The 25,588-nt window shown below is 33.8% G+C and overlaps 2 protein-coding genes across 3 annotated transcripts in view; both read left to right on the plus strand.

Moving 5' to 3' along the window:
- The window catches only part of LOC144855401 (E3 ubiquitin-protein ligase PDZRN3-like), a 143,459-nt gene that overhangs the window by 17,473 nt on the left and 100,398 nt on the right, over positions 1 to 25,588 (plus strand). The window lies entirely within an intron of this gene.
- Positions 20,646 to 23,577, plus strand: LOC144856142 (uncharacterized). The gene is made up of 3 exons (XM_078714106.1): positions 20,646 to 20,708; positions 21,862 to 22,128; positions 22,159 to 23,577. The coding sequence occupies exons 1-3, from the start codon at positions 20,646 to 20,648 to the stop codon at positions 22,336 to 22,338; spliced, it is 510 nt and encodes a 169-aa protein (XP_078570232.1). The 3' UTR covers positions 22,339 to 23,577.

Here is a 25,588-nt window from a genome sequence, read left to right on the forward strand (position 1 = left end):
CCTGTTTAAAAAATGATACGGTGTCATATTGATGATTAAGGTAAGAGACAATGACTTCATTTAATGTTCATTCATTCATTTTATTAACCATTGCATATTTATTCATTTCAAACATTGTTGAGTTTTGTTATTTCACTACTACTATAATATAACATTTTCATATGTTGGTATTGGTTTACTTTTTACCCCAATACTATTGATTAAAAATGTTGAGTTGTTTTTGTTCAATATACGATATGTTTACGACCAAGTTCAATTGTTGTTTTAATGAGATAACCAAGTTGAGTTTATTTAATATGTTGAGGGTATTACGCTATTGGTTTCCTAGCTGAAGAGTGCAAAGATGCACTCCTGCATAGACAATGCATGTTTCGTTTTATGCAGGAGATCCGATCAATAGCCACCTCCCTAACTCTTAGGATCGAAACAGTCAATATATCATCAATAATAAAATAATAGTTAGTCTCGAATTTAGATAAAATAAATTGGTTTAAGTTTTTTTTCAATTTCCAAAGGCTGTGTAAAAACATCAAGCCAAATGATTTTGCGGTACGTACGGTATAATAAGATAATTATATAGGGTATTACAAAAAAAATATAATAATGATGATTGATGATTTTGGCTGTCCTAGGATAAAATCCTAGTTATAAATTTTTTGAATTTATTTTTTAACTTTTTTTTACGGTGGTTGATTTCTGCCAAAAAAACACAATTATTGTATAATAATACGGCGTTATAACGCCCTAATTAGGGTGTTGTAACGCCGTATTATTAATTAGTATTATACAATAATTGTTTTCTTTGGCCGAAATCAGCCACCATAACGCCGTATTAGGGCGTTATAACGCCGTATTATTATAAAATAATTGTTTTCTTTTGCGGAAATCAGCCACCGTATTTTTTACACTGTGTAAATGATCAATAACGGAATGCGCCAAAGAAATATACAGGTATGCACACTTTTGTTATCCTTACCTTGCTTTTACCTGTGTCCAATTATTATTAAAATGTAGCTTAACATTACTCTATATTATATAGGTACCTCTTGTTTAGATCTATGTCTATTTCTTTAACCTTTTATTTTACGTTTCTTAATATCATCATGGAGGAAATATAGCCTAGACTTACCGTAACCATGGAGGTATAATGCCGTAACAACCCACCACCATCATGATGTAATTAGTAATCAGTTTCTTCTTTCTTAATCTTTGTTTGCTCCACCCCCTACTACGTTTCCGCTGTCCCATACCATACAATACAATTGAGGTCTAGTTTTTCTGTAGCTATATAGGCTAGGCTAGATTTAATTAAATAATAACTAATAAAGGCTATAGAATTAAAATATGCTCAATATAATATAAAGAAAGACAAAATAATAATATGAAGTTAATATTACCGGTATAACCTTGCTTGGATTGGCCGCGCCCTAGATCCTAGCCTAGGCTATACGTATCATTATTATTAATTAGGACTATTGAGTATATAGCCTATTTTTTATTAATATTATTATATAGGTAGGCCCTTATTAACAATACTATAAATTACAACTCCCTGGCAATTTAAAATATTATTATTATTTAATCCTAAGGTGAACTAGGCTAGGCCTAGGATAATTCTATTTTACAGCTGGGCACCCACCCGACCGCTGTCGCGCACACGTCACCACCCAGCAGAAACGTGACGCACACACAGGCTAGTTTAGGCTGCTCATGGATGGGTAGGCCTAGGCTATAGCCTAGTAAGTAAGTGCCAAGAGATGTAGGCCTAGGCTAGGGCCTAGCCTATATATTATAGGGCCTAATCATAATTGTAATAAATTAACAAATATAGCCTAGCCTAGTCTATTTAGCAACTTACGATTTCAAAAGAGAGGTAGGCCTACGGAGGTGTGTAGAGAGGAGAGGGCTGGGGGGACGTCCGTTTGTCGATGTATTTCAAAATGAAGGCGGGAAAATAGCGCAACATTTCACGCGCACGCAGGTTTTTATTTTCAGCGCGCTCTCTACGTCTGGGGGGGGGGGGGTGCTACTGCAGTATACTATCTAGCTAGGTGAAACGTTGAAAATAAGAATTAATAAATAATTATTAGTATTATAAATACAGTATTATTCAAAATATCAAAATAATAAAAATCCAGTCGTAATGTTGAAATTTAAAGCTTTTAAAATGAGGAAATCCCGTTAACAACAGCACAATTTATTGTTGTACGTATAGCCTCTATGTTGTCAAGACAACGGCTTTACCTAGTAAAAAAAATTCCCACGCTATACATTTCCCAGGCAAGCCCATGTCTGGCCCAGGTAAAACAGCCGCTGCTCTATGTGCGGCTTACACAAAGGCATTCCAATTCGATCACGTGACATTGCGATGAACTAAATTCTCTTCTCCGTATGTTGACCCATCCAATCGGTGTATGTGTCGGTGTCCGGGAAAAGATCAAAACGAGGTGACGCCTATTAATTGCTGGATTGCTGTTGAGCATACGCAGGATCTGGATTTTTTGGCAGGGTATAGACTAGCACCATCGCTAAACAAGGAGGAGCATGACTTCAGTCTAAGGTGTTAATGGATTTGCCATTGTATGCCGTTTATACACAAAAAAGTTCAATAGTACAAAAACAAACAAAAAGTGGGTATATATTATTATATTCCAGGACAGCCATCACAAATTTGTGTTTTTAAAACGTTCATTTCCGAAATAAAAAAGCACACTACTATTTTAGTTCATTGAATACATTATTTGGCTGAATTGTACGGTGATGCGAGAACGACGTCACTGTCGATGATGAACAAGAGGTACCTTTAGAGTAATAATGTTAAGCTACATTTTAAAAAACAATTAATAACTAGACATGAAACTCGTCACTTTGACGAGTTAGTTATCCGCACAACGACAAACGCCACGTGCACGTCATACGTTGGAATATTGCACACAGATAAAGATTATGGCATTATGACAAGAACTGAAGAATATGATATGCTGTTAGTGCTGAATTCTGTCAATTTGTGTCATATAGTATATACATGCAAAGAGTATAATCTGTATACATATTACATACAGTGTAGAATAGGTGAAATTACGGGACCCGCCATTTATTCCAATTTTTAACATGGCGACGGTATCAAAATGAAACACTTAAATAGCAATTTCTGGAGGAAATTATCTCAGGAACAACATATTAACGTGTAGAAGAAATTTGAATACGTAAAATATAGATGCGCACCCTTTTAAATGTGATGAACTATTACGCAAAATATGAAAATACGACTTTTTTTATTCAACTGGCCATATGATGACGTCACAACATCCGATTGGCAAAATGTTTACATGAATTCGTATCTACAATCCAATAGCTTCCAGAAAACGTTTTAATCGTGATTATCACATTTTATTCTTACGAGCTATTACAGATTAAAATTTACTGTAAAGATGAAATTAATGACCCACGTAATTAAAATTTTTAGGCATGATGACGTCATAAAAATTAAAATATTTTTATCTCATGCTAAAGAAAGTTGATTGACCTACACAATATATAAATTTAGGAGAAAAAGGAATACAGATAAGCGTGATGCGCTCCATTGAATGTGATGAGCAATAACGAAAGAGACAAAAATCCTATATTTTACATTCGTGTGGCCATACGATGACGTCACAATGTTTTTTTAGCCTTATCGATGCATGATCCGATATCTACAACTCATCAACTTCTAGATTTTGTAATAAAAATAAACGGTTCACGGTTTACTTTAGAAACTATGACTGTTTAAAAAAAGACATAATTTTGACGATTTTTTAAGCTTTTTCATAAAAAACGCGCACGAATTGTCTAATTCAACGTGTTCGTATGGCGTTATTTAAACTGGAAAAGGTCTAAATTGTTTTCAAAATTACTAGGAAAGACTTGAAAAATATAATTCAAGAGAAAAAAATATGTTTTTAACGCTACGTGCGCACCGCGTGCGTAAAAAATTGCGCGCCCGTGGGAATTTTTGACATGCTCAAAATGACAAGAAACGCATAAAAAGTTGATTAGAAATTAATTTTGCGCATTTTGAAATTTTAAATGCGCGTGCGCGCGTAACTTCTTGTGAAACATGCCATTTTTAATCCGTAGAAAGTTTGCCCCTGATATGACTTAAATTTTGTCAAAGTGTCAATACTAAATGACTTTTGGTTTTTAATCTATAATCAATCATTGAAATTCATATAATTGCGCGTAAGTCACGTTGCGCAACTATGACGTCATTCAAAAATAGGAGGTGCACAACTTCACGTAAATGCCCATATGTTGTCAAAGTTATAAAATGTTATGTTTACACATTTTAGAGAAACGCGACTCACAAAAAGGAAGGAAGGATCCAAGAATAATACAGAAAAAAACTATTGATCCCATACAATAACTAGATTTGAACTCGTCACTTTGACGAGTTCGGGTTATCCGCGCAAACGCAACATGCACATACTTAACTATATGAACCTCGACAATTATTATGCCATCCTATGACATGAAATAAATATGTTTACAGTGCTGAATTGTACCTATTATGTAGCATACACCATATTACAGTATTTTACAGAATAAACTGTATATGTTATATACAGTGTAGCATAGACAAAATTACGAGACCCATCTTTTAAATCCAATTTTTAACAGGATGACGTCATCAAATTGAAATATAAAGATAACAATTTTAGAAGATAATTATCTAAAAAATTACATTAAAACAAATTTGAAGAATTTTGGGCACGTAAAAGTGAGATGCATCCTCGTTTAAACGCAATGAACTTTTACGCAAGAGATGAAAATATGACTTTTTGAATTCAACTGGCCATATGATGACGTCACAACATCTGATTGGCAAAAAAATCACATCAATTCGTATCTACAATCCAATAGCTTCCAGAAAACGTTTTAATCATGATTATCACTTTTTATTCTGACGAGTTATAACAGATTGAAATTTACTGTAAAGATGAAAATAAGTGACCCACGTTATTTACGTTTTTAGACATGATGACGTTATAAAAATTAAAGTATTTTTAATTCATGCGAAAGATAGTTGATTAACGTAGACAATATTAAAATTTCGGGGGAAATGGAATACGTATAAGCGAGAAGCGCTTTATTGAATTTGATGAGCAATAAGGAAAGAGTAAAAAATCCTATATTTTACATTCGTGTGGCCATACGATGACGTCATAACATCCGAGTGGTAAAGGTTCTGCATGAATTCATATCTACAACATATCTGCTTACATATTAAATTAAAAAAATTGGGGGTCGTGGATGATCCTGAGGAGCTATAATAGATTAAAAATAGGCTTAATTTTGACAATATGTTGTCACTTTTGCAACTAAAACGCGCGCAAATGGTCTAAATCAACGTGTTCGTATGACGTCATTTTAATTTGAAATGATGTAAATCTTTTTTAAAATGACAAAGGCTGTAAAATCATAATTCAAGAAAAAAACACATGATTTTCATGCTCCGTGCGCACCTTACGCGTAAATTTTTTCGCGCGCGTGGGAATTTTTGACATGCTCAAAATGTCATGATCAGCGTAGAAAGTTGATTAGAAATTAATTTTGCGCATTTTGAAATTTTAAATGCACGTGCGCGCGTAACTTCTTGTGAAACATGTTATTTTTAATCCATAGAAAGTTTGCCCTTGATATGACTTAAATTTTTACCAAGTGTCAATACAAAATGACTTTTGGTTTATAATCTATGACCAATCATTGAAATTCATAAAATTGCGCGTAACTTACGCTGCGCGACTCTAACGTCATTAAAAATATGGAGGTGCACAACTTCAGGTAAATGTCCATATAATGACAAAGTTATACAAAAGATATATTCACAAGCAATAGGGGATATGCGACGCACAAAAATCCGGGAAAGAAAGAAGAATAACAAAGAAGAAGATGAAAAAAAAGATATTTACAATCACATGGGTTATCCGCAACTAAGTTGCGGATAACCAACAATGAGTTATCCGCTTGGTATACCAAGCGGATAACTAATAATTGGACCTAGGTAAAAGCAAGGTAAGGATAACAAAAATGTGCATACCTGTATATTTCTTTGGCGCATTCCGTTATTGATCATTTACACAGTGTAAAAAATACGGTGGCTGATTTCCGCAAAAGAAAACAATTATTTTATAATAATACGGCGTTATAACGCCCTAATACGGCGTTACGGTGGCTGATAAAATCCTAGTTATAAATTTTTTGAATTTATTTTTTAACGTTTTTTTACGGTGGCTGATTTCCGCCAAAAAAAACACAATTATTGTATAATAATACGGCGTTATAACGCCCTAATTAGGGTGAACGCCCTAATTAGGGCGTTATAACGCCGTATTATTATACAATAATTGTTTTCTTTGGCGGAAATCAGCCACCGTAAAAAAACGTTAAAAAATAAATTCAAAAAATTTATAACTAGGATTTTATCCTAGGACAGCCAAAATCATCAATCATCATTATTATATTTTTTTTGTAATACCCTATATAATTATCTTATTATACCGTACGTAAACTTCCAAAATCATTTGGCTTGATGTTTTTACACAGCCTTTGGAAATTGAAAAGAAAAATATTGAAAAAAAAATTAAACCAGTTTATATTATCTAAATTCGAGACTAACTATTATTTTATTATTGATGATATATTGGCTGTTTCGATCCTAAGAGTTAGGGAGGTGGCTATTGATCGGATCTCCTGCATAAAACGAAACATGCATTGTCTATGCAGGAGTGCATATTTGCACTCTTCAGCTAGGAAACCAATAGCGTAATACCCTCAACATATTAAATAAACTCAACTTGGTTATCTCATTAAAACAACAATTGAACTTGGTCGTAAACATATCGTATATTGAACAAAAACAACTCAACATTTTTAATCAATAGTATTGGGGAAAAAATAAACCAATACCAACATATGAAAATGTTATATTATAGTAGTAGTGATATAACAAAACTCAACAATGAAATGGTTAATAAAATGAATGAACAATAAATGAAGTCATTGTCTCTTACCTTTAAAACTGAAAACACATGATACACGTATCCGGTTTTTTTTTATTAAAAGGTGAACACCATCCTTACTATAAAAACGAGATACTATAAAGATTTTAAAGTGTCTAATCCCATCGACAATTATCCCATAATTGAAAAGTGTTAGTAAAAATAACTTTTACGTATAAAAACTAAAAACAACCATGACTAACAAATCCGTTTTCGAAAGATTGTTATTTCTAAAATATTGATTAGAAAAGTTATTCATTTTGAAAACTAGTAAATCTTAAAACTAAAAAAAACGACGATCGGGATGAATCAACGGGATCCCGATCAATCGTCCATCCCGATAAAATCCCACTGGGATTTTATTATCCCGAAGTTGTAATACAAATCCCGGTAATGGAACGGGATTTTAGCGGGATGATATTTCATCCCGATCGTCCCGATACGATCCCGTTATTTCGGGGAAAAAATCCTGTCCATCCCGATATTGGGTAAAAAATCCCGATTTCATCCCATCGGGATAAGCTAATCCCGGTGGGATGAGCCTATCCCATCGGGATTCCACCGCATCCCGATCGGGATCCCGATGTCATTTTCTAATGGGTTCTAACTTGCGTGCAGGATGGCATAGCTGGTTAGCTCATTTCCTAAAATTGGAAAGTGTTAAAATCAAATATAAAAAAAAAATCTTGTTTGTAGTCTCAGAAATCGCTTACTAATAGAATAGAAAACTGATGATATATAAATTATATTCTTTATTTAGTTGAATTATTAATGGTATAAATACTTTTTCCTCGGTAGGAAATTATTTTCAGTGTCTTTCTAAATTTATACCAGAAGATTAGAATAGAAAACATGTTAGCAATGCAAGAATGTTCTTAGTTTATTTGAATCAGGTCATTGCAGAAATTCTTGCTGGTTCTGCAGCTGAACAGAAATTCCACATCAGTTATTTTAGCAGCTCATAGTATTTAAAGCCAACTTTTGTAGGCTCTTGTGGATGTCCACAGACTTTCTATTTTGGTGAGTGACAGTCGAAATTGTAATTAAGATTGGGTTGAGTCGTCTTGAAAATCTTATACAGCAGGGCCATAGCCACCAGTAAGGTTTCAACACTTTTTCACAGAGGCATTTGACATTACAACCCAGTGGCATGAACAGATCTTGCAACATGCAAGATCTTGATTGTGAGTTGAAAGGGGAACCAAGTATACATACATAAAATACATTTTCTGTCTTGATGTGAATGTTGAAAGCTTAGGCCATTCAAATGGGAGCTCTTGGATTATGGCCAGACCAGAGCAGTTATAAATGGTTCGCAGTACAGTTTGTGATTGTACATAAATTATTTATCAGCCTAACACACTCTACAAAATTCACAAAGTGAAGGGGAAAAAAGCTGTGCAATAGTACCTTCAATCATGTGAAAAATAATGTATGGCACTTGATAGAAATTAACCAATGAATTTGCAAGAATATGTGTGATAGTTACTGCAGTAAACTACATTTGTTTTATACTCATTAAAACATGTTTCCAACACTTTTCAGTTTATTTTCGTGACTGCCTCATGAAACAAAGTAAAGCATAGTACAATCTTGCAGTAAACAAATGTAGTTACTGCAGTAATTGCAGTAGAATAATTTTAACATGATCCCTAAATATAACAAACTTGCAAATGTGTCTATTGAAAAAAAAAATACCCTAGTCATAAATCAAATTTAAAGCAGTCTGAGATAGCAGTTATGATGAACTGTGTTATAATGAGATTTTTACTATTAAATTATAATACACGACCTCATGGGACACTTGAACTGTCTGCACTGGAAATTAAGTGTTAAAAAGAATGCGAACTCAAAGATGTTCGTTTACTATTAGCATTTCAGGCGTCTAATGTAGTTCTTTCTATAAAGTTTTAGTCTTAAAAATCTATTAGAAATTGTGTGTTTTTCAATATAAAAAATTATGTTAATAATGAGATGGCTGATTTCTTCATGATTGGTTTGAAACAGCTGAAAAGTTTGGTTGGGGTTAGTTAAATGCCTGGAGGTCAAGGTATTAGTGAGATACTCCCTGTAGGCCTATTGCTGTAGGTCTACCAAGATTCAGTTGTTATTTTTGTGTGTGTATAGATAGAATATCCCACATTCAACTTTGTAAAAAAATAATTCTAAAATGCTTTCAGTTGAATGGACTGGCCTTTACATTATTTAGTCCATATCAAACAAGAACCAATTTTAAGTTTAAGGAGGAGGAGGGGGAAAGAGTTTTTAGTTTTAAATTGGTCTTTATTTAATTAATGTAGTGTACTGTGTATAATAAAACAACAAAGTAAAACAATTTAATTGACTTAACTTTAAAGTGGTATTAATTTAGATGACAAAGTTACAGTTACTAAAATAGAATCAAATGTCTAAATTTATGTCAACCATGAAGGGCAATTTGTGATTTCCTTGACAACCATGCTAAAATAGCATTAACTGTAGATTATGTGAATAGAGGGTTGGAAAGGGGGAGGTATAAAGGAGAAGAGGCAACCAGACTCCATATCCCCTTCCCCTAAATCCTAGAAGGCTGACTTAAGTATATGAGGCCTACATTGTAGTATATTTAGTAACGAATATCTATCTATCGAGTAAGATTTTAAAAGGTAGCCAAAGTTTCTTCAATGTCTTGTTTAAATTACTGATTTAGTAACCTTAATACCATGTACACAATACTTGAGTCTTTGTCATTACCGCTCTTTTTATTACTGTCTGCACGCAATGTATTATAATCACTCCACTTACCACTTTGTATCTGTTTAATGACAGCTTCAGAAATTTGCTTAAATTCTTTAGTAAATACTGTCTCTTCACTTTTTTCAATGTAGTGTTGTTTTAATCCACTAAAACAACTAAACTGAGTTCATTGAGAAGTTTGTAAAATTGTTATGCAATAATTAGATTTGACATTGGACATGTCTTTAGTCACAATTATCTGAATAAGATGGGCAAAGTAGTGATCATACTAAATTTGTGAGTGTATACAAGAGCTTTTTTCCTTTGAAGGCTAGGGGAGGAGTGACTATTTACATGAAGGCTAGAGGGGAGGAGTGGAGTGGAGAAATTGTTTGTTCTTCGAAATGAATTTGCCACATCCCCCTCACCAGTAGTACAGAAAACAACATGTTTACAACGATAAACACAAACGCATGCAGCAGTCTGGATTGTGACAGGATCCAGAATCAACGTATCAATCAATAGAGTTGGCCGAGTCTCATATTTAGAGTAGTTAGAACTTTGAACCCAGTACTAGTGAGTACAATATAAAGACATCTTTAATATTTGCAGATGTCTCTCAGTGTGAAGTTTTCTTTTACCCAGCTTACTGTTTTAAGATTTGCCATTCCCTCTAAGCTTCTGAAGCTAAATTCAAGCTTGGTTCCCACTATGACGCAACTAAAGGACGTCCGCACAATGCAAGCAAGAGTTTGGACATTCCATCACTTGCGATTCCTACCTAGGTCCTTGTGTTGATCCTAGTGGGAACAAAGCTTTAGTTAAGGCATCTATTGCCACAATTGTGATCCAATAAAATATTGATCAATAGACTTAATATTAACTATTATGAGTTAAAACAGTCAACTTGTGAACTTGCCGCTAAAGACTTTAATTAGACTGACTGCTTGCTATATGATTTCTAAATAAATTTAAACTACCTCAAATTATCAAGCATTAATAATTCTGTAACCTAATCTATAATTCACTTCACTCTGTCGGCTCTGATCAAAAACCGAAAAATTGATCAAAGGTATCCAGTTTCTATGTACAGGTTTTATGTTACGAGGGACAACATAGGGGAGGAGTTGTTCTTACGGTTAAATCGCCAATTCATAATCGATGCTGAAAAGTTACAAAGTGATCATTAAATAGACGCTTTTTCAAAATTGTTATTCAAGTAAAAGATTGAAAACAATAATCGGTATTTGCGAGATGAAATGATGATCTGTCTTTACACGCTTTATGAGAATTGCCCGCCCCTGTTATTCTTCGGTATTGTCTTTTGATCAAGGAAGCCGCTATGAAATTGGCAGGAACCGTGAAGAATAAAATCTCTTTTCTACATACCATCTCAAGCAGACTGTGGATTTCCCAAGCGTAAAAATGGTACAAGTCGGAGATCTTTTGTAGTGGCCGCGATTATGATTTAATATTTTATGCTTGAATCGTTTAATTTATGCAACATTGTTACTGTTTGTTTTCGCAACCTCTCAAGGAAAGTCTGCTTTTTTAAGTTGCTGAAGCGCAGCTGTGCAAAGCCGAATCTAAATCTGTAAAGCAGGCAGAAAAAACAGTTAATTAATGAGTGTCAGTGAGGTTGTCTCCCAGAGGGAGGTTTATTAATCGGTCGTTGCATGAACTATTAATGTGAAAATAGTTATTACTGTTTGATAGGTCTATTATATTCCATTAGACATTTATTTATTTATTTATTTATTTGAACTTACACCTTTAAATCGGTGGCACTCAATCAATGACAATTGGTGCGTTCTTTAGTAAAAGTTACAAATTCACAAACTTAACTAAACAAATATGGTTAAAAAAAAAAAAAAAAAAAAAAATATTTCCATCCATATTGAATTATATGATGTATTTTTTATGTAAAATTTAAACAAATTAAATTGTCAATATACATATTAATGTTCAATAATAGATCTTCTATTAAAGGGACACGTTCGTCATTTGGAATCCTAAAAGTATCCTCTTATGGGTTGACCTTAGAGGTACATATTTCCCCTTCAGAGGAGTTCTACTATATTGTACATTGTAGATTATAGAACACCTATAATTAAGGGAACATCTTCAGGACTCACCATATTAAAATATGTTCAGAGGACACCTCTATAAGCTTGGTTCCCACAGAACACTATAGTTGATCAACAATGACAAGTGACCGTTTGAATAATCTATCATTTGTGATTGGTCAAATCGCTTAGGTTGTACTTGCGTTGCGTCTCTAATGAGACCAAGTATAGGGACATGTCTACTGTAGTTTTATAGTAAAATTGAAGTTCAATATTGTGATGCATTGGTTTGTATGTAGAAATGAAATTGTTATCAGCTTCTATCATCAATGCATTTTATATGTATTCATACTTTTATACCTCTACAAAAATGATGTTATGCTTCACTGAAAAATTATATTCAGTGAGCGGCATTATCAAAGATGTGAATTGGTGAGCTTACTAACTTACCCACACTTAAATGACACGATATAACAAGTACAAGAGAATTCTTGTGTTACCCTAAAAGCCCTATTTAGATAACACAAAGAAAAACATTAATTATATGGTTACGAGGGATATGAAAGCAAGCGGGTGTTTTTCAAGAAAGCAGGAATACCGCCTGTATTGTGCGTTACCTTTGACGCATACTGTTTTTCTACATGCAAAACATGTACACCTTGTTTGTGTTGCTTTACCGCGATTGTTCCAAAGTCACAGCTTGGAAAATCAGGCTTACTGTGGCAAAATTGTTTTGTTTGCAATTTAAATGTTTGCTTCTATTCAAAGGCTCTTTTAGGCTTCAAAGGCCGCCTATTTGAGGTGGATTTAAGACACTTTAAACAATGAGTGTATATTGTTGACCAACTTTCCATGTTTGATAACCTTTTTGAATTACAGAGTATAAATACAGTTAAACCCTTCTTTTGGGACACCCTTTTCAGAGGACATTTCTTTCCAGAGCACAATTAACATTACTTTACCATATTAAGGGGACACCTTATAAGGACTCCTAAAAGTGTCCTTTTACTATTGGGTTCTAATTTATAATCTTTACTTGTACAGTAATGCGAATGGCCGCTAACCATTACAGTTGTCAAATTTAGCTGTCTGTTCACACACGCATTCACTATATAACCAACATTTATACTGATGTTATAGTATGGTAGGAAAGTATGTTACCTTGCACTACCATGATTTATTATTTTTTAACATGGATTTTTGTAATCCTGAATATCAATTTTGATGTTCTCAAGATGAAATATTGTCCTATGGGGTCTTTTTGGGGCCATTTTGGTGGCAATCTTGAATGTAGAAGGAATACAAAGAGTGTATTGAATGTGTTTCGAACCAGGGTTTTAATTCATGGAAAGCAGACATTATCTGAGTGGTTACCTCAGTCATTTACAATCTATACATCGTGCATTAGATGGCATTATGTCTTTTTTCCTAATAAATAAATCAACAACTTCTATCCGCCTAATAAAGGAATGTAGCATAATTAATTTAGTTTGCCTTTTGTGCGTAGAAATGTCAGTAGATTAATTTATAAAAAAGGTTTGACATTCATTTTCAGATTTTCTTTTATTTTATCATCTCTTCCATCATACAGTACTTGCAAGTCAAATAATTGTATTTAACGGCGATCAAAAGCTTCATATGATTAATTACTACAGTACTAATGATTGAAACGATGCATCATTAGCTGTTGTTACGGCCCATCACGTCTCTGTCTTACCCCCAGGCTATATCTAATTGAGTGAATGGGTGTGGGTTGTAACATTAGCTTTGTTATAGATATTACAGTGTTGCTTTGATTGCCATTCTGGCAGATCTACAATAACCTCATTGTCATTTTGATAAGATTTATCTATTTTTATTTCAGTTAAAATAAACAAAATATGGTTTTTTTGATTAATATAACACCTGATTGTTTAAATATAAATGTTTATATAAAAGATGAAGAATATCTTTATATACAAAATACAGGCCATGACCAGGACAAAGAGAATTCATTAGCTCTTGGCTTTCACTGTCTTGTTTACATTAATAGCAAATTCTTAATTCACCTATGGAATAGATGGTAATTATTCTTGCTTATCTTAACCGAATTTTGCAATTCTGTGTCGATCGACGTAGTAATTAGCTCACAATTTTTGTGTGTACTACATCTCCAAGTTGATAGCCATGCTCATCTCCGTTTATGAATGGCCTAGAAATGTTTCAATCAGCCGCGTTGCAAATCATTCCGATACTCATTCAGCAAACAGATGTCGCGTAATTTCATTCTATGAATCATCGTCGTAAAAACGATCGCAGGATCATTCGGATTGAGGGCATGAATCAATGTAGTGAACTAAACGTTTACGGATAATAACCAATAATTTGACTCGTCCGTTGGCGGAACAATTAAATTTGAGAATATGGATCTTAATTGGTATATCCCAGAGGCACGATGCACAGCTATAATTTATTAGTAGTGATAAACTTAACATTCGCAGCTAATTATTAATGCCGTAAGCTGTCTGTTAATTTCCCTTTCACTTTCATGTTAAGAAACATAAAGGTTTATTGGTTAACATAGGCCACCTCCCAGAAGATTGTAAATGTCACAAAGAAAAAAAAAATTCTAAAGACTGCTATTACTGCAAGATTTATTAACAAAATGTTACTTTGAAATTACTTCAGAGTGAAAGGTACACAAAAGCATCCTTTGTTTGCACACACCCTTTGGTTGGAGAGACACGCGCTTTGGTTAGAGAGACACGCCCTTTGGTTAGAGAGAAACGCCCTTTGGTTGAAGAGACACGCCCTTTGGTTGAAGAGACACGCCCTTTAAGTTGGAGGTATACTGTACGTCCTTTGGTTGGAGAGATACTGTACGTCCTTTGGTTGGAAAGATACTGTACGTCCTTTGGTTGGAGAGAAACGCCCTTTGGTTGGAGAGACACGCCCTAAGAGACACACCCTTTGGTTTGAGAGACACGCCCTAAGAGACACACCCTTTGGTTGGAGAGACAAGCCCTTTGATTGATGAGATACGCCCTTTGGTTAAAGAGATACGCCCTTTGGTTGGAGAAACAACCTTTTGGTTGGAGAGATACACCCTTTGGTTGGAGAGACACACCCTTTGGTGGGAGAGACACACCCTTTGGTTGGAGAGACATGCCCTTTGATTGGAGAGATACGCCCTTTGGTTGGAGAGACACACCTTTTGGTTGGAAAGACACACCCTTTGGTTGGAGAGACACACCCTTTGGTTGGAGAGACACATCCTTTGGTTGGAGAGACACACCCTTTGGGGTTAGTAATATATGACAACTTTTTTTGGTTTGATTTAATTATTATTATTTTAAAAACTACAAGAATTTATTATATTTCTACTTTCCTGTTTCGTGTTATTACCCATTAATCAATTAAGATAATATCTTTTTAAAAATTATCAAAATAATCTGAGATCACTTATCTTTGTTTGGTGCTTTTAAAATATCAGAAAAAAGCAATAAATGAATTTAAATATTGTTTGACTCATCTTCAATGAATTTTAAATTGACTGAATCACGCACAAAAATATAACCAGATTCACGTCAAGTGTGAGACCAGACACTTTGCGATGTGACTTTGAACGCAAATGTCGCGCTCCAGTGAATCGTCTCAAACCAAGCAATACAATGTTATTCTTTACTGACCTTGAGAGATGCCGGTGATCCGTTCCCTTATCGTGATGATAAATCTTATTGTTTCGTAAAAAGGTGATTGTAGTCAACGAGGCGTTTAATGAAAAACTATTTATGTAATATATAGTAAATCACATGATTAGTCACCTGATTAGACGTAATATGCAAGATTAGAATCATTTTAGAACAACAAAGCTTGTCACATTTTGTTGCAGGCATTATGAAATTTGATACCCGTTTAACTACAGTACTTGCACTACAGTAGCGTCTACTGCTGTGAGATTTTAACACTTTGTGTAAAGGCATTTAAAATCCAATTTCCCTACTAGTAATACTACTTAAAGTATTATCTATAAATCCGGAATAATTTTTTAATTTATTGTAATCAACTTGAGACTAAGAGAGGATTTAAAAACAATTAATATAAATCCTACTTTTAAGCATCTAATATAAAAATATTGATTGAAAAAATCTTATGTGTGAATTATAGATAGTAGCACCTTCGTTAAAATGGAGCTGTGGCTTGGTGGTTAACATGATTGCCTTCCAACCCCAAAGTCCAGGATTCAATCCCCTATACTCTGGCACGCTCTAAGCCTCAAATAAGACCTACTGCAGCACCTACAGATCACGCAATCTGCACACCGGGGATATCCTATTCTTTTTCGATTAGTGTACCATGTTCTTTATCGTGCAATGTATGTATACAGGACCAACAGCTTTATGTCCCATTTGAAGGACAAGGTTATCTTGCCCAAAGATAGCACAGAGAGGTCTCGAACCCATGCCTCTCATATACAACCTGATATCCCTTTCTATATAGTTATTATGTCATAATGTACGGTTGTGCTATGTGGTTTGTTTATTGACCAAATGATTGTGACTTTGGAGTATAATATTGAGACCAGCAGGTTACAGTTTTCCAAGTTAGATAAAAGTTGATTGATCCACTCAAGGACATTCTACTGTACTTTCAAATTTCTTCACTTCTGTTTTATTTGAAGAAGTTAATTGTTGTACATCAAGGCCATTTCATTGTTTTTGCAAAATATTTTTCTTAGTATTTTTATCTCAGTTTCATCAGTTATATTTTATTTGAACAAGTTCATTGTTATACATCAAGGTCATTCCATTGTTTTTGCAACAGATTTTTGTCAATTTCTCAGTATTTTCACAATTTTCACATCTCATGTGTATTGCTACCTATGGGGTCGTAGATTTGTCAGTATGTTTCTGACATATGATCTGTTGAGAGTACACAGTTGTTTCTCAGCAGGTTCTTTTCTTTTGAAGTTAAAAAATGATCTTCATTGTTCTTTGGTTCAACGCCAAACAGGATATTTCTCGAAAAATTTCTTAACAAAGTATTTTCAACTTCTTAACGTTTAAATAAATAACTGAAAAGGAGATGTGGTCATTATATAATGTAGAAAATGATGCTTTGGTCTAATTACAGTAGAACCCTATCAAGGCAACATCCTATCAAGGGGACACCCTTGAGACCTCACGGCAGCAAAGTGTTCACTTAATTTTAGGGAGTCACATACAGTAATAGAGATTTCCCATGGATAAAGATTGGCTGTAAAAGTAAAAACTTATATTTTTCCTTATTTTTCCTGTTTCACAGAAAAGTGTCTTTGAATAAGTTTTACTGTGAAGTCTACCTTCCTAATATGCTAATAATAATTCAACACCATTTCCTATTTTGGTATTTCATAAGTTTACCTGGCTATGAAATTCTAGTTTAGGTTGGCAAAATTTAGGCTTCAGTAGTTAAATCTATAGATAGCTAGCCCTTTTGGCCTTATTGATTGATAGTGCTACCCATAGGCAAAACTATTCTGGCTGAGTGTTATTCATTCATTTACTCTGATATGTTATAAATACCAAAATTCTATGATATCAATCTATGAATTAAAAGTCAACAGCCTAGACTGCTTTATCCTCTTACCGTTTAATAGACTTTAGGGTGAACATTGCTTATTTTATCTAGGTAATTCTACACGCAAGCCATCAAACCATCTTGAGCAGGCCTAGAACTTTAATAGCTCTTTGCTAAACACTTAATACCATGTTTGGTCTGGTTTTCTAGCACTAGCGCAACAATGCTAAATAAAAATGTCATTAGGATTAAATATTTTAAAAAGTTTCCAGTCATTAGTATTAAATTCTGCTATGTCTAAACCTACAAATAAAAAACTTTGTGGTTTCATATTCTAGCCCGAAATTCCTATAATTATAGAAAAAAATTCCACTTTCATGAAGATCTCCAAACTTATTGTGATACTTTATTATTTCTAGCTTTAATTTATTATTACTTACCTTTTACTTTTTTACAATCTTTGAAATTACATATATAAAGTGTACAATCTTGTAGGTATTCAGTGATTAGGTATTAAATGGATTTGTCACTGGCGTCCATTAAATAAGAATGCTGGCTAATTGCTTTCCATAGCTGATAATTGTTGGAACACCTGATGTGATAGGCCTTTGTTAATGATAAGTTTAAATTGGCCATCCTCTGTAGATTATGAAAATTGTAGAATGTTTCTCTACTAACAAATAAAGAAAAAGGCTCCTATTCTTAAAGTAGAAATAAAAAACGTAATAAGGAACATAAAGTTGAATGTTGGCATGATCTTTGTCTTATAGTTGCCATACCTTCTTTAATTCGAGTATGGATGATGCACTGGAAATGTTTGGTCAAACCTAAGTACCATTTGATATTCATGATTAAAAGTAACAAAGAATACAAATCAAGACATAACAACTGTAATTAGAAATATATTCTTATTTTGATTTAATTGCTGGATAACCTTGATTTCTCTTTGTACTTGGAGAGGTGAACTAGTTTACCTAAACGTAAATAGTAATAAACGTAAATGATGATAATAATTAGACACAATTATTGACAAAGACAATATTCAATTGATTGAATAGTTTAGCGTAGATTAACAAAGAACAATCAAAAGCAATTATCGCTAATAGAAGATAATAGTTTCCAATGCAGATTTGAAATTTGTGAATAAATGCCTCACTTAACCTTCATTACTAAACTGAAATACTTGCACTTACATAGTTCTGTTTAAGTCGTGCCGTTTAAGTCGTGCCAAATAGACTGACATTGTGCACTTGGTGGATGCCAATAACAATACAGCTCGCCTGTCAATACTTATAGAACTGGGTAAGAGGAGCGCTTTCCCCGGCAGCCCTTTGGTGGACCCATGGATTCAGGGCAAAAAATATACTATTTAATTTTACCAGATTAAAATCACTTTACAGTATATTCTCAAAGCTAATCTCAGATTCAGTGAAGCTTTGACTGGCAGCTTTGCCTTTTGTCCAACGATGGTCGCCGCTCCTCCAAAAATACCTGCCCCTGAGAATTCTGGGAAGAAATCTCTTTCTTATCCCAAAATAGCTCACTCTTATAAAGAAATGTCTAGCCTGTTTCTGTTGTATTACAGAGGTCTACATCTAGTTTTGTCCTTGGTTAAGGTGGAGGGGGGGGGGGGGGGAGGGGTGGGAGGAAGGGATGGGGAAAAAAAGCATCTTTCATAATAAACTATAGTTTGACATTGTATGTAGAATGTAAGCATGTGTACCGAATTAATCCCTAAAGGATAAACAAATTTAGATGTTATTTTACAAGATATGAACTCTAAGCCTGAGGAGATATCAGTAGCTTTGACAGTTTTTCGGTCACTTTCCCGACACGTTTGTTTCACTCTTGAGGATGCTAGCTGGAGGGGATAAGCCCTTATCTATTAAAACAGCTTGGTTTGTTCCTAAATATTCACTAATTTCTGTAGCAATTAGTTTAATCACTTGGAAACATTTGGAATGTTTGTATCCATGAGAATAACATGACCTCTGTGATTGTATACAATGGTTGTATATAAACATACTACAAAGTAATATCTACATGGGCACAGTTTTAATTTAAGCAATTAATGCAAACAGGTTGCCAAGTAGTTACAGGTGTATGAATATTAATATTACCTGATTACTTCCCTCTAAAATTAATACATGTTCAGTATTTGAATTGAATAGGGAATCTGAATTGAATCTGACTAATTAGTAGGACAGACTGTGTTTGGAACTTGTGAACTTAAAGCTAACTACGACTAACTACTGATTAGACTATTAAAACATTTACTAAACCGAGTTAACTTAACTAAGTAAACTACTTAGTAATAACTACTGTAAACTTGATGATTTCTCAATACAGAAAACATACTGTAGGTTTGATGAGGGGATGGTGCTATCTAACGTGAACATACCATGATATACCCAGTGGCATATTGGTTTGTCTCCATATATGCATCAGGAATATCATGAGTTCGAGTCATTACATTGCTGACTGGTTTAGAGTCTTCGTTTTTATTTATATCAATACTTTCGTTACTGTGGTAGGTTAAAATAAAAAAGTTATAATTAAGTATAGCTGTATATTATGGCAATTTTTTCTCATGATCTATCAAGTGTTTATTAAGATGAGTAAGTTACTAGATGCATGGTGGGCCTGTCTGTTTCTTTTTGTATTTTTAGAAGCGAAAACCGAACATTATCTTTTTGAACAGTTGGTGGTTTTGAATTTGCTTCACTGGTGTTTTTGATGTTGATTGAACTATACAAGTGCAATTTGACAGGCCCACATGAAAGCTATTTACCTGTGCAAGCCACATAGCTTACAAAAGTCTCTTTCCTTTTTTGTGATGTCAAAACTACTTTGCCATCAAAACGTGACAAGCATCAGTAACCTGTCCAGTGTATGATGTCAAGTGAAAGGTAATGCCCAGGTTTTTAGGTGTTCCTAACCCAGAGGGGTTAAATGACACCGCATGCCTTGTTTCTCTTACCTCTCTTGTCGAACAAGTTGTTCCTCGTCATAGATTTCTCAGACTGAGATCTCCTACTGTTTTCACACCGGTATTGTATGTTTAATAAATCGACAGATCGATTAGAACTGCAAACATGCGTATAAACTTGAATAGATTCAACACACAGGTGAACGTGTTGTATTTTAATGTTTACATGCCAAACATACGTGTGTACAAAGCGGTGCTCTGAAAGGATTAGGTCTTTGACTTCACTTATACCACCCCTGGTGGACGAGGAGGGGTTGGTGTGTGTGTAAACACTGTATGTATTCTCACAGTGGAGGAATGCTATCCCAAGCTAGCACAGTTTCCAATCCAAGGAGAATGAAACCAAAAGAGAAAGTTGAAGTATATCAATTTTAAATTTTTAGTTTACCACAAAAATGTTTAAATTATGATATAAAAACATTACTTTTTAGAGAAAAACATGGCACTATCAGTATCAAATTTGGAAAAAAAATCCATACATGTCAATCTTGAATCTTGACAACATGCTGACTCGTAAACTTGAAAAGTTTACCCATGGAGATTTGTTTACATTTTTGTTTTTAGATTTAAAAAAAAAGATATGAATTATTTCCCTCCAATGATCTGAACTATATCTTATTCCTTGCCAAGTTTTCAAGTCAGGTTTATTCAACCCTTTTCTACCATTTAAAATTGATATGCCCATCAATGACAGCCACAGATCATCATAGAATAATAGATAGAATATTATGCCAATAGCTAAGATTGATCATACAATATTTACACATAGTGGTCATTGCCCTAAGCTGGTTAATCCCCTTATGATCACTTACAATAATTTTCAGGGTCACTGTAAAGTTGTGGTGATTTATCATATCAGAAATTATTTTAGATAACCAAGTTTTTTTTCAACCCACAGTATTTCTAGGTATTGGCATAGATAGTAACTTGAAAGGTAAAAGAACTCTTGCTACTCTATAGTATAGTTCTTCAACATTTTGACTCAAAATGTTGGAGCAATGGTCAATATTAATTGAGTTTAAAGTCTCGCTGTCAATGTTTGTCGAGGATTAAAATATGATATTTAAGCTGATCAAATTAGTTGCATCAGGTGCTCTGTTGAACTTCCAATATTCTTAATAGGTTTCAGATATATATCCGACGTAACGTATACAACCAAGCCTTTCCTGAAGTGCCCTTTTCAAACTAGAGATCAGCAGTGAAACTAGCATGCTCATGACATTGTTTGTCTCTTTTGTGAAAAAGGACAAAACATTGACAACAATATTGAATCAAACATTATTTACATTTTTGGCAATGTCTAGTTTTGTTTCATTTTTCATTAGTGGATTAGACCAACTGGTCCCATCTATCATAAATCTCTTACTTGACTTCAGCCTAACTATGCAAAATACCTCCACTCAAGTCTCAAGAGAGACTTTATAAGGCCTACAATAACAGGTTTAATGTTAACCTTTGTCCAGAAATAATGGTTTTATATCTGAAAAAAGTGCAGTGACATGGTGAATGATAGAATACAAATCAAGAAGATATAGATGAGGAAAAAGAGGAAAGTAAAAGACAAAGAAGGAACGAAAGCAGAAAGAAAATAGAAAGGATCGGTGGAACAAAACAAGTTCAAAAGCAAAAGAGAAAACACAGGACAAAAACAGAAATGTATAAAGAAAAAGGACAGAGAAGAAAAACAGAAAGGTCAGAGGTGAAAGAGAAAGAACAGAAGGCAAAAACAGAAAGGACAGAGAAGAAAAACAGAAAGTTCAAAGGAAAAAGAAATGACAGAAAACAAAAACAGAAAGGTCAGAGATGAAAGAGAAAGGACAGAGAAGAAAAACAGAGAAAGGTCAGAAGAGAAGAGAAAGAGAAAGGACACAGAACAAAAATAGAGAAAGGTCAGAAGAGAAGAGAACGAGAAAGGACAGAGAAGAAAAACAGAAGGTCAGAGGTAAAAAAGAAAGGTCAGAGGAGAAATAGAAAAGGCAGGGAGAATTAATCGGAACATTCTGTAAAATAAAGATAAACGGTAGTAGATAAGGTACAGAAAGTAGAAGTAAGAAAAGGAAAGAAGGAGCATTAAAACTATAGGATTTTCAAAATAAATAGCATAGAAATGTTTTCATTTCTTTTAAACAAATCTCAACATAAATTGCCAATTTATCCTAATTGCCAAAAACAAGCTGGGAGTCAAATATAGAAAATTGCCAGGAAATCCCTGCTATTTGATTTAATTTGAATAAATGTATTCTTAATCTTTTGCCAGTCTCTGGAGAAGGTTCTCTCATTATATGTAATTGGACAGAGAATGATTAATGTAAAGTTTGGGTATGTCTGAAATATTACTTGATTGAACTTTTATGTTGGTGTTTGTAAAAATGTATGTTTTGTAAAGAAACAACAAGTTTGTAAGTTGGTGCATTAAAGTTACAATCATGTTAGGCTACAATACTTGAAATATGAATAAAAAGATATTACTTGAACTAGGAAATAAATTAAACGTTAAAGAAGGTTACTTGGCAGATTTATTTCGATGTTCCAGAAGTCATCCATATCAGGCAAAGAAAAAAAAAGTGAGTGGTTTTTCCGAGAATATTGAGTTGTTTACACCTAAAGTAGAACTTGGGCCAGCACCAAATCATCAGTCATGACTAGAAATGGGATTTTAGCAGGAGTATAAATAGGATTTTATCAGGAGTATAAATGGGATTTTAGCAGGAGTATAAATGGGATTTTAGCAGGAGTATAAATGGGATTTTAGCAGGAGTATAATGAGATTTTAGCAGAAGCCCATGTGCCATTTTATGTTTATGTTCAGTAGTGCAATAGGAAGATAACTTGTGATTTTTACACAATGTTATCGTAAGTCTTTTTCATCAAGAACAATTAATCTTCAGTACTGGTAGCTATGCTTAAAACATATGGTAGCACATTTAATGTTGTGTCATTGACTTTGTGTTATTTGCAGAACGATGTCAAGAAATACCAACTGCTAGTAATCTTGCCATATGAAAATAGACAATCTCATTAGTATGTCATATTAAGGCTTACTTTTATGGGTACATTTTTATGCTGTTGACATTTGTAAAATCATGTCACAGAATTAATGTATATAAATCTTCACATTTTCTTGATACATGATTTCATCTCAACATTGGCACGTTCCAGCTTAGTTTACCCGGGTAAGTTGGTGATTTTCTTGGACCAAAGTTAGCAATAATTTGTTTATGAAGCCAACTTACCTGGGTAAGGTAGCTTTCGATGTAGCAGGACCGAGGACCAACCTAGTTTATGTCAAACGACGTGTCCTTGGTCATTTTCAACCTAGAAACCATCAAACCTGTGTCGAGGTGAGGAGCGAGTGCATGTGCAATGAACTAATATGATCGTCGGTCGTCGCAAATCGAAAACACCCTAATAACAAAGCATGAAGGCCCTGAAATCATCCCACACTACGAGACCTTGATAGAGTGCCCTACTTTTTGATACCTTTTAATTGTTTTCAACATAGTATGAATTTATTGGCCATATTAAGTACTAGGCTATCTGTTTATAATGCTTTCTCGTTAAGATTTTTACTGGTTTACTTTAGCTATTGTTGGTTTGGTCAGTTTGTTAAAGTGTGGCAAACTGCTGGTTGTTTGCCAAACCCATTACCGCACATGTCACTACACTTTATAGAGCTTTTCAAGAATATTTTAATGTTAAAGTATTTTATTAGATTGTGGGTGTTTGAATAGAAAGAATATATGTTTCTTAGATAGTTATGTAAATATGACAACATTTTTTATGTTTAAATAAATAAATAAGAACATTTTAAAGCTGATGTTGATGAAAAAAATGTTGAAAAAAAAGTATATTTAAATTGAATTTCAAACGTTGTTTATCCTTCTTTGCTCACACTGTACATACGAAAGAAGTAACTTTAAGGGGCACCTTTGGGAACCAATAATGTGTTCCTTAATAAATGTGTCCCCTGAATAGAGGTTGGCCATAGTGTTAAAACATGTATTTCACACAGGAAAGTGTCACCTTAATAGTTATATAAGAGATTCTACTGTAGCTTAAAATGTTAACAAAAAAGGGGCAAAACAGACACAAACATCAAAAGGAAATTTAATTTCTTTTCATTTAACATTTAAAAACATTGTTTGATAATAGGTTGTCTATTATTTCACTTTGGATATAAAGCACAAAGTTATACATCCAAAGTAATTTCAAATCCAAGATAATTTTGGTGAAGTATGATGTATGGTGATTTTGACAATGGTTGATCAGGTGACCTAACCTTCACTCATCATCACTTTAGTTCTTATAATATGGAAAGGTCAATTTGTTCAGTGAGATACTGACCATAGAACTCTTTCATGTTGCCGGTGTGCATACAATGGGTCATGATTAGGTACACAAACACCAGTGAGTGCTTTGACTTGCGGTTATAAACATCATTACTTTGATCTTTTTGTCTTTGTCCTCAGAAAATAACACCTTTAATTTAAAGCTCTTTCCACAAGCTTCTTCTACACATCAAACTACTAAAAGTGTGATGTGCCCAAATAGGATAGTGATATGCTTAAATATGGTGGTTATATGACATCATCATATCCATATATGGGCACATCACATTTTTTTGTCATTGATAGTGTGGACAGAGCTTTAGTTTGTCACACAAAATGTTTGTTATGAATATCGCCTTTTGGATAGCTAGATTCTTGGGTGTCTCAGGATGCCATTTCCAAGCAATTCTTCTATATGAAAAACTGTGAATTGTTTCTATTATATGTTTCTTTGTTTTCAAACAACCCTGTTTTTTTACATGTAGGCCTATGTTTAATGAGTGTAACAGTAATAAATCTTTATCAAACAGGGTTAAAGAACTTTTTTTTGTTAAACTCCAGGAAATAAATTGTTTTCTCCGGAAGTTTTTATTGCTATCACTAGGTTTTTGTTTGTTTTTTTCTTTGGTGTTATAATTAAACGATCACTCAGATATTAATGTTTTGCATGCCTTGTTCGTACTTTAATTTTTCAGCTTTCATCAACATTCAACAAAGTGATGTGAGAGGGCCTAAAAATGACAAAATTAAGTGCTGAACCTAAATTAGTGACTATTTCTTGCATTGTAAATTGCAACACTGGAAGTGCTAGTGAATAGGCTAGTTCATGACAGTCTTTTTTGTAGAAAAAAACTGGAAAAAAATCCTGGCTATGGACTTGTAATGAAATATTAATTTCATCACGAACCATTT

Source organism: Antedon bifida, chromosome 11 (genome assembly GCF_963402885.1).
Source record: "Antedon bifida chromosome 11, ecAntBifi1.1, whole genome shotgun sequence".
Taxonomy (NCBI): domain Eukaryota; kingdom Metazoa; phylum Echinodermata; class Crinoidea; order Comatulida; family Antedonidae; genus Antedon; species Antedon bifida.